At 41.6% G+C, this 10,991-nt stretch overlaps 1 protein-coding gene across 8 annotated transcripts in view; it reads right to left on the bottom strand.

The window, feature by feature from the left end:
- The window catches only part of TJP2 (tight junction protein 2), a 142,153-nt gene that overhangs the window by 11,869 nt on the left and 119,293 nt on the right, over positions 1-10,991 (bottom strand). For all 8 annotated transcript variants that reach the window (XM_068236143.1, XM_068236152.1, XM_068236183.1 and 5 more), the window contains 3 exons: positions 4,710-4,920; positions 3,738-3,838; positions 2,366-2,578 (listed from right to left, as the gene is read on the bottom strand). In XM_068236143.1, the coding sequence (XP_068092244.1) occupies positions 2,366-2,578; positions 3,738-3,838; positions 4,710-4,920 (525 nt within the window). The remainder of the gene's footprint in view (positions 1-2,365; positions 2,579-3,737; positions 3,839-4,709; positions 4,921-10,991) is intronic.

Here is a 10,991-nt window from a genome sequence, read left to right as displayed (position 1 = left end):
TCTAATATTTCTCCCGGTGTCTGCCGGCTCTCTTGACCCCCCACCCGGACATACTGCGCCCTGTGTATGTCATCCCCTCTTCACTTCTGGCCGGCGCATAACGATCGGCTCAGAAGCACGCTAATTCTTCTGACTCCCCTGGGCTGCGTGTGCGCTCCATTACACTAAGCGTCACATGATTAGCATGCTTCTGAGCCGATCGTTATGCGTTCGGCAGTGGTTCTAGTTTTATAAACAAGTACTGCAGTGGGGGAGGGTTACAAGTACTACATAGAAGTTACTACTCTATACAGTCTTACACTTTGTGATTGCTGTGTCAAGTTTAATACAAGGTTACTTTACATTGCTCAACCACTGCAAAAAAAAAGGGGGGGGGGAAGCAATACTCACTCCACAAGTGATAGACTTTTCTTTGAAGTGTATGACCATATTCATACTCTCCTCCACCCACTCCACTATATGGTGCCATTGCTGATCATAATACATAGATTTTAAGTAGCTCTAAAACAACCTTGTAAAGGGTCAAGTGGGACATTTTAAACAGCTCCCCAGTAATTCTAAAGCCCTGTACACACTTAAAGGATCTATTTGGCTGCAGAAGTGTCTGAATAACACCCGAAACAAGCATGCAGCTAATCTTGTCAGATCTGACAATGTCAGAAACACCTGATCTTCATGCTTGTTCGGGGTCTATGGCTAAATGTATTAGATGCCTAGAGGATTAGCAGGACAGCCAGGTAACTGGTATTGTTTACAAGAAAATACATATGGCAGCCTCCATATACTTTTTGCTTCAGTTTTCATTTAATAGTAGGAATTACTAGAGATGATCACAAACTGTTTTCAAGACCTACAAGAATCTTCATAGCTTTAGTTGTTGGACCTCATTAACAGCTACAAAAAGGCAAAGATTCATGCACAGGGTTCAAGAACTGCAAAAGATGTGCTCATAATCAGAGTCTGAAGCCAGAATAAAAAAAGAAAAGAAAAAAAAAAACCTAAGGAGAGAAAAGGCTCTGGATCCTATAGAGCCGTCCCATCCCTCTCCTGGTTCTGTCGTTCCTACATTGGCTTCCCCGTTAGCAGTCTCAGACAGCCGAGTCAGAGAAAGCTCTCTCTGCCGCTGGCCGAGGCTTCAGGAAGCCTGAATGTTTCCGAAGATGGGCTACTTCCTACTGGGCGATCTATAGGACCCAGAGCCTTCCCACTCTTTGGTGAATATATGTTTTTTATTCTTCTTCTTCTGGCTTCAGACTCCCTTTAAACTTTATAAATTTAATGTTTTCAAAAATATCCAAAAACTTATTTTAAAACATTGTTAGTATTATTTTGTTCAGTGGCTTTGTTTTGTTGCAGTATGTATGCAGGTTGCAATTGGACTCATCCAAATAAGCAGCATTTGTATCTGATTGGTCCAATTTCTATCTACAACAAAATTGTCCTGAAGACCGAATTACCATATAGCATACAATTTCACCCAATACAAGGTACATTTTTCCAACCTAGTTTATAGTATTTTTCTGAGTCTACAAAATGTATTATTTAATGAGAAACCATGACCAAGATTTGAACTTCATCCCAATCAGTAGCCGACACCCCCTTTCCCATGAGAAATCTAGTCCTTTTCACAAACGGATCATCAAGGGGGCTCTGTAGGGCTGATATTGTAGTGAAACTCCTCCCACAGTGTGATGTCAGGACCATGGTCCTGACAGTTTGTCTGTAAACCTCATTTCATTGTGGGAAATAACAGCTGCTTACAGCTGGGTCCAACTGCCAAAAAAGCAAGCAGCATCTCCTTCCACTGACATCACCTGCCAGCAGTAAAAATGTCACCATGTGGTAAATGTCAGAATGTAAATCAGGGAGAGGAAAGATTTTACAATGGGCAAACACTGACAATCATTTATACATAATTATTGCAAAAATGAAGCATTATTACATTATTTTCACTGGGGTTTCTCTTTAAGAAGCTAAAAAACAAACAAACAAACAAAAAAAAACGACCCAGCAAGTTAATGGTGAACCAGAACTCCTAAGAGTGTAAGGGGCTGCAATGGACCATAAAGGCCTCTTATTAAAATGCTTTGCACAACAAAAGTTTGGCTTCTTAAAACGGAAGGTATTTGCGATTATTCAGATTGGAGTAAGCATATAATGTCTCCCACGTTCCTTCTGCTTGAAATGTGGCAAAATTGCACTGCTTTTAGACCCTAAAATCTGGAAACTATCACACCACCAGGAAGGTTAATAATGATACATACCACTGTTCCTTACTGTATGAAAAGTGAGAGCAAAGGGTTTTTCTTAACATCTCTTTTTATACATTATTATGTCACTTATGCTCTAGCATCATTTTCTGTACCTCTTCTTGGCGTACAGGCTCCGATGACCTACTGATAGCAGAGACTGGTACAGGATCATCAGCAAGTTCATCAAGCTCATTGTCTGTATAGGCTCCACCTTCACCATCAGTGTCTTCAAAGTCACTGACTAATCGGCTGTCGCAGCTCAAGTAGTCTGCTCCCATTGCAGTAAGGTAGGACATGCGATCATCATCTTCATCTGCTCCATCTGCCTGTTTTGTTGGACAATCAAAATGGCATAATAATTTAAAATCTTGCTAACCATCCAACTATAAAAAACAAAATCAATAACCAGTTAACTAAGGAAAAATGCACTGAAAATTATTACAGTGCAAAAGCTAGTTCCAAAAATAGCTCCAGGGCAATTATATTGATTTAAAGGAATACTATCGATTCACATATTTTTTTCAATTGACACAGGAATTGTTTGGGAAGTGCTGCTAAGTACTGGTGTATACATTTTAGTAGCAACTTCTTTGTTTACTGTTAGCAAAATAGTTTCAAAGTTTACTGACGCCAAAACTGACGGCTGACTGAGCCATGAGGAGAGGGGAAATTCCCCTCACACTTGATCAGTTAACTCTATGTGTAGCTCTGTGTGTGACAGAGAAGAGAGCTCCCAACAGCTGCAGATCCTGTGCCCTGTGTTTGTGACTGAGGTGTCTAAAGAGAGCAGAGGAAATGTAACTAATTGTCACAGCTTTTCAAACTGTTTTTGCTTTCAGAGTTTGATATGTTTGATATTTGCTTTCTGTAGTCTGATATGCAACTCTGGCTGTGCATTGAAGCAGACACCCCTTCTGCAATTGATTTGTTCCAATATAGCTAAATCCTACCCTAAATAAATTACAGCTTTTGCCTCTATTTAACATGAAAAGTAGGAAAATGTTTACACAGCTACTTAGACATTATTTGCACACTGTCATTTTAGAACACTTGGGTATCGATAGTATTCCTTTAACAAGTCATATTTAGGCAGAACCTCATCGGAAATGAATGATTATAAAGGCCATTCATACTAGGCTCTAAAACTTACAGATTCAGCGTGGAAAAAAAAAGGGATGTGTAAATGGATACTATGTTAAGCAAAGGATCCATTTACACTTGCCACTTGAAATGGAATGGTAAGGGATGCATATTCCCAACCAGCATCATTTTTCCAGAGACCGCAGACACTGGATGCCCACGGAAATTATTCAAGCCTTGCATGCACCAGCGTAGTCTGAGCCCAGATCCTACTGTATTAACCACTTCTGACCGCGGGGTTGTTTCCACCTTATGGGCCCATACAATTTTCATATTTAAATGCTGCTCCGTTTCTTAACTACATGTGGGTTTGTTTCATTATATAGTATATTAAACAGCACTTACCCTTCCCTCTGACACCCAAACAGCTTCAGTTTGCTGATCTTTAATCACGTCCTTCAGGCTGCCATACCAACTGTCATTTGCTGAATTCAAGTTAATAGTAGCTGCAAAAAAAAAAAAAAAAAAGGAAACTAATCTTACCCAAAACATCAACAACTGCCAAATATACCCAAAGAGAAATAAGGTCGCTTAAACTGGGAACCATTTTTTTCTGTTCTATAAACCATTTACTGGTAATTACTTCTTCCTTTCTAATGAAGGATGGAGAATAGTAGGCAAGTGGCTGGCTAAAGGAGTGTACTGCCTCCAGAATGTTTGGTTAAACATGATAAAACAACTGTACACTGGTGCAAACTGTCAAAGCTCAAGATGGCAGAAAATGCAAATAAACTGGATGCACAGCTGAATCTGATTACAATGCAGGGATGATGTTTCTTATGGCCCATACTCACGGGCAGCAAATGTTGCCTGTCGCCAGCACACGTGAGCGTGTGGGCGACAGGCCGGCGACAGCTCCTCGCCAGGTCCCTCCGCGTACACACGCGGAAAAGGGACCAGCGGCATGACGGAAGCTGTCGCCGACGTTCCTCCTCCCCCCGCCGGAAGCTCGCCGGAAGCTCTGTGTACCTCAATGGAGGTTGCTGTCGCTAGGCCGCGTACTCACGCGGACTAGCGACAGCTGCGGCGGAGTTGCGGCGGCGACTGTCGCCAGGCTATTGAACTTTTCAATCGCCTGGCGACATCAGCGACGGGCGACAGTTCGGGGTGCGCGCCTGTTGCGGGAAACAGTTCGGGGTGCGCGCGGCCCATACTCACGGGCGACCTGTCGCCGCAACACGCGCGCGCCGCGTGTTGAGGCGACAAAAGTCCCTCGTGAGTATGGGCCATTACACAGTAGCTATACTCAACCTTGCTTACAAACCTTATCTACAGCAAAATATTTTTTCCTTTGCAAGCAATAGCAATCAGTTTTACCTGTAATAAGGTGAGCGCATGTTTTCTTCAGCTTGTTTGCCTGGTCATATAGCTTTCGTGAGCTTTTATTTGACTGTGGGCACAGTCGCTGTCTCATAGTTTTCACTCCTTGCTTACTATCTGGGCTGAATAAGACAACTATAGGGAACCACTGGGTATAATTTAGGAGGTCCACAGCTTTTGGTGTAACATCCATAAGTGCATGTTTGTCCTTGAAGGGGAAAAAAAGAAAGTAAACTCATTTTCAGAGGGTTCTACAGAGAATACTACTCTATAGATTTACCATTAATAAAATGAATGCAATACATTCACACGTTACATTTACTTTTGATATCTGAACAAAATAGTGTGCTGACACACCATTTATATATTTCAATTTTCCATACTTAAAGTAACATATGACACAGGCTTAAAGCGGACCCAAACCAAACAATTTTTTAATTCAAAAATATTTAGTTGCACCACTCTGACACATACAAAGATAAACAATCCTTCAAGCCTATGAGCATTTCAGTGCATGCTTTTCACCCTTCTCTTTTCATAACTAGGGTTATACAGGTGGCAGCCATTATTTCTGAGCTTAGTAGGAGGACCTCAGTGTTTCTCAACATTTTATTTGTATGTACCCCTTTTAAAACCCTGCGCTCACCAAGTACCCCCTAGTATAGTCAAAATTATCACAAGTACCCCTTGACAAATATATATTTAATGGTAGCACATGATAATTGGTCCTAAACAATTTCCAAGCATTTACTATTGCTTTTAATTAGATAAAATACTGATTTGGTGTTGTTTAAGTTAGATTTATCATTTTCTAAAACTCAAAATTTGTTATTCTTGGTTAAGTATGTCAAGCCTGAGTACCCCCTGGAACCATCAGAAGTACCCCCTGGGGTACGCGTACCACACGTTGAGAACCTAGGTGTTAGACAACGCCCCTGTGAGGGAGGGTAGCTGATGACAATGTGAAATCTCACACAAGCCAAGATCGCCTCCGCTGTGACATCATCAGTAGCAGCCTGTTTTGTTTTTATTTTTTATCTCCTCCACCAGTCTGCCAGATTTTGTCCCGGCAATATGAAAGGAAGGGAGGGGTTCCTCCAATAAATGTAAAATATTTTATATTTGTCATGCAGCTGAAAAAAGGCTGCTATTTATTATAATTTAGAAAATAGATTTTATTCCAGAAATCCTGTATTTTTAATTTGGGTCCACTTTAAAGAAGTATGCAACCTTGTAATAAACAAAATGGGCATGTGATACTGACAGTGCTTTGAGAAGCAAATACTTTTTTTTATAAAGTCTCTTGTAGCAACACCAACTTGATCATCTCCACTAGCCTACCAATGTGATTTGGGATAAATGGATTTATTTGCTAGTCAAGAACCTTAGGAGTTTGAATATACCTTTCAAGAGTAAATGAAGCAGATAATTGATTAAAAGGTCAATTGCTTGGCACTCTGCTATTTCAACCATACTTGGGGGACAACTAGTGGATAATGCTCTAATGCTGGGCATACATGGCAAGTTTTTTCCTTATGAATCGAGCCGCTGATGGCTCGATTGATAATAACCGACAGGTCCGATGACCCGCCGGATAGATTCCCCGCTCGATCCCCGCAGGCAGACAATAGCGGGGAATTGAGCGGCTGATAAGGCATGCCCGCGGGGACGAGCGGGAATCTATCCGCGCGCACACGCGGACGAGCAGTGACGCGCTGGCTCGATACCGGCGCAGAAACTGTCCGTGTATGCCCAGCATTATGCCTAGTACACACCATACAATTTACTGTTAGATTTTTCTGTTAGATTTTCTGTAATTAGATTATTTTCTGTAAAGTACTGGTAGAGGCTGGTCATCATCTCTGGTGCATTGTCTTCTGGTTACCTCCTGCTGAGTAGAACAATGCTTAATTGCTAGGCAGATAAATGGTTAGATAATTTCCAACATGTTGGAAATTATCTTTCTGGCAGGTAAATCTAAAGGTGCGTACACACGCACTACCGCCGGCAACGACGGGTCCGCCGGACCCTCCCGCTGGGCGGACGTTCAGCCGACAGTAGTGCATGTGTACGCGATGTCGGCGGACTGATAAGGCAGTTTCTGAAAGATCGGCTGGGCGGATCGTTCAAAAACAGCCTTATCAGTCCGCCGACAGCGCGTACACACGCGCATACTGTCGGCTAAAGACCGCCCAGCGGGAGGGTCCGGCGGACCAGTCGTTGCATTTAGTAGTGCGTGTGTACGCACCTTAACAGAAAATCTTACAGAAAATTGTATGGTGTGTACTAGGCATAAAGTTTAGCTATGAAATACTGTAGCTGAACATAATGGCACAGAACAGGGGTGGTTTGGTGCCAGATAGAACATGAAGAAAGGCGAGTATCAATTCGTGTTAAATATTGTTTAAAGGTATATGGTAGGAGGACAACAAGTTTTATTAGCATTAGAAGGTTAAGATAAGGAGAGAGAGGACTCATGTATCAAGAAAGTATGTGCTTCCAATATTTTTATAGGTTGATGCACTGTATTCTTGCATCTTGCATGTTGCATAATGTAGGTTCGTAATCAAAAGGAACGATGAATCGGCACAAGATGTCAGATTAGCAGCTCAGGAGCATCAGGTGCAAACAACTGTGCCTCCAGATAACAGGATCAATCCAAACAGCAAAAAGAGTAGAAAATCCGTCAGTTGAATTTGCAAGTCACCTATTTATTTAGCCCCCCCCGACACATTCAAACATACACGCAATGAATCTTGGCCTGACAGCCATTTCGCAGGGTTACCCTGCTTCTTCAGAGGCAGCAGATTGTACATAAATTGTGGCAAAACATACATACCGTATTATATACAGACGGTCTGTATATAATATGTATGTTTTGCCACAATTTTTGTATAATCTGCTGCCTCTGAAGAAGCAAGGTAACCCTGCGAAATGGCTGTAAGGCAAAGATTCATTGCAAGTATGTTTGAAGGTGTCGGGAGCTAAATAAATAGGTGACTTGCAGATTCAACTGGTGCCCTGATTTTCTACTGTTTTTGCTGTTTGGCATAATGTATGTTACGGGGCCAGAGATAGGACAAATTCAGGGTAGCTGTGTGGTGCACGATGCATTATTTTTGCAGATTAAGACCTCTATTTTGATCTTAGCTTTATGGATGGTAGTGGTTTCTAGGTGGCTGTTCTGCAGTGAGTATTTTCATGGGTATGCACAAAGAGTTAATTGATTATGTTTGACTGGCCACACCCACTTTAGCACCTTTATTTTACCTCAAGTGTCCTTACTTTGGAGAAGAGCCTGGATTCTGTGTCTTTATCTTGTGCAGAAAATGGATACAAAGTTCAGTAGTTCAGTATTTGTTTGTATGAGAGCTGAATAAACTTTCTCATGTACCCGAGACAGTCAAAAACTTTAAACCTAAATTTTAACTAGTTCAAGGAAAACTGAAACAAAGTTGAAGAAGTGGTTCACAATTGCCTTTCAGAATCCTTGCTTCATGAAACAGGCTAAACGTGAATTACTCTTGGCAACTTCTCTTTTGCTGCAGGTTTCTTGGAACTGCTATGAAAAATTAGCTCCACTGTCCACATAGAGGAATTTTACAGTAATTTGACAATTTAGAGAGACACTGAAGCGAAAAAAAAATCTGATATAGTGAATTGGTTGTGTACTATGAATAATTACTAGAAGATTGGCAGCAAAGAAAATATTCTCACACTTTTATTTTCAGGTATATAGTGTTTTTTCTAACATTTCATCATTCTATAATATGTGCAGATTACACAACACTCAGCATTCAAAATGATTCTTTCAGAGCAGTCTGTGAAGTAATCACCTCTCCTCTAGCAGAGGAAAAGTAAATAGTCCAGGAACAGTTGAGATAATAAAAGTCAGATAACAGCCCTCTCCACCACTAACTTAGTCGGAGAGCTTAATGGCTTGTTTGCATAGAGATAACAACTGGAGTTTCTCAACTCCTCCTGTACTGGAAACAATTACACTGATGTATCTGATCTTAAAGTGTACCTTAAGTGTCCCAAAAAAATTGAGTTTTACTCACCTGGGGCTTACCTCAGCCCCCTGCAGCTGATCGGTGCCCACGACGAGTCGCTCTGATGCTCCGGGTCCCGCTGGCGGCCACTTCCGGTTTCGCCGTCAGGACCCGTCAGGCTGGGGAACGCGGCTGATACTACGCATTCCCAGCCAAAATAGCACCCCTATGCGGCCATATGTCCGCATACGGGTGCCTATGCGGACATATGGCCGCATAGGGGTGCTATTTTGGCTGGGAACGCGTAGTATCAGCCGCGTTCCCCAGCCTGACGGGTCCTGACGGCGAAACCGGAAGTGGCCGCCAGCGGGACCCGGAGCATCAGAGCGACTCGTCGTGGGCACCGATCAGCTGCAGGGGGCTGAGGTAAGCCCCAGGTGAGTAAAACTCAATTTTTTTGGGACACTTAAGGTACACTTTAATGTTTTATTTCTTAGCTGTGCTACACATACAAATCATAATATCATAATTTTTTTTTCGCTTCAGTGTCTCTTTAAATGAATGATCTGTATGGAAGTCCAGAACGGTCTGTTAATTATTCATAAGTTAAGCAGCGATTTTCTGAAAATACCATCAGATCACAATTTTCAAATGGGAAAAGTTAACAGATTTTTTTTGATGACCTCCTTTAGATTGTTAATGACAATCAATTATCTGCCCACTCAAATTATCTTCCTTTACATGGCTAGATGTGGGATTTGTAATTTGTGCATTAAAGTGAACCTCCGGACTAAAAATCGACTCCGCACCACTGAAAAGGCCTGGTGTTTCTATAACAGTTTCACAGCATCAGAACTTTGCTTCTCTTATACTAGCCTCACTTTAGCTGCACAGAAGAAAACTGCCCAGGCTTTTTTTCCCTGATGCTGTGCAAAGCATGATGGGATTTCTGATGTTGTTGCTCTCGTTCTGCTGTTTTGGTGCATTTTTTTTTTTTTTTTTTTTACAATTTGAATTTGACATTTGAAGCCTAGCGTGTGCAGCTGGGAGAGGTAATCAGGACACAGGACAGTTGGAACTGTGTCTCATGCTCCCTGTCACATCCTTTCAACCAAAAAGATAAACATACATATATCCAGGCACATCGCCTCTAGTTAGGACATTAAATAAATTATTAGGGAAAGGGAGGTGCTGAAGGGGGTGTGGCTAGAAACAGCAAAAATCAATTAACCCTTCGCACACTCACATGCAAATGTTCAAACAAATGCATTCACAGATTTACTCATCCAGGCACAACTGTTATCCCTACAGCTAAATTAACCACTTAAGCCCGAAGGGTTGAAATTTTTTTACATCCGAGCAACTTTCACCCCCCATTCATTTGCCAATAACTTTATCACTACTCATCACAATGAATTGATCTATATCTTGTTTTTTTCGCCACCAATTAGGCTTTCTGTGGGTGGTATATTTTGCTAAGAGCCACTTTACTGTAAATGCATTTTAACAGGAAGAATAAGAAAAAAATGGAAAAAATTCATTATTTCTCAGTTTTCAGCAATTATAGTTTTAAAATAATACATGCCTCCATAATTAAAACTCACGTATTGTATTTGCCCATATGCCCCGGGTATTTCACCGTTAAAATTATGTCCCTATCACAATGTATGGCGACAATATTTTATTTGGAAATAAAGGTGCATTTTTTCCGTTTTGCGTCCATCACTGTTTAGAAGCCCATAATTTATTAAATCATATTGATATACTCCTTTGACATGAATATTTAAAAAGTTCAGACCCTTAGGTAACTATTTATGTTTTTTTTTTTTTTTTATTATTGTAATTTTTTTTTTTTTTTTTTAATGTAAACTTGTATGTGGGTATTTTTTGGTGTGGGAGGTAAACAGGGTTTTTTTTAAATATATGTATATGTTTATTTGTAATTTTTTTTCTTTTTAGGTGCAATTTGCTATTTGGCCACAAGATGGCCAGAATCAAAAAGTCCTGGGAGCGATCGATCTCGCTCCCAGGCAGAAGAAAGGAGCCCAGAGCTCAGAAAAGCCGCAGCGTCTGAAGAGACGCTGTCGGCTTTTCTCCGGGGGGGTCCAATCAGCGAAAGGGATTTATAATCCCTTTCACTGATCGGTGGGCTAACGGGCAGCAGCGGGGGCGCGCACGGGGGGGGGCCCGCGGGAGCGCGCGCGACCCGCGGGAGTGCGCGCAGCCCAACTGGACGAGAAATCTCGTCCAGTTGGGCTTAAGTGGTTAAAAGCCAGGGTTTTAGTTC

The sequence above is a fragment of the Hyperolius riggenbachi genome, chromosome 1 (assembly GCF_040937935.1).
Source record: "Hyperolius riggenbachi isolate aHypRig1 chromosome 1, aHypRig1.pri, whole genome shotgun sequence".
NCBI classification, from domain to species: domain Eukaryota; kingdom Metazoa; phylum Chordata; class Amphibia; order Anura; family Hyperoliidae; genus Hyperolius; species Hyperolius riggenbachi.
The sequence above is the reverse complement of the archived record's forward strand: the minus strand, read 5'-3'. Positions and strand labels throughout refer to the sequence as shown.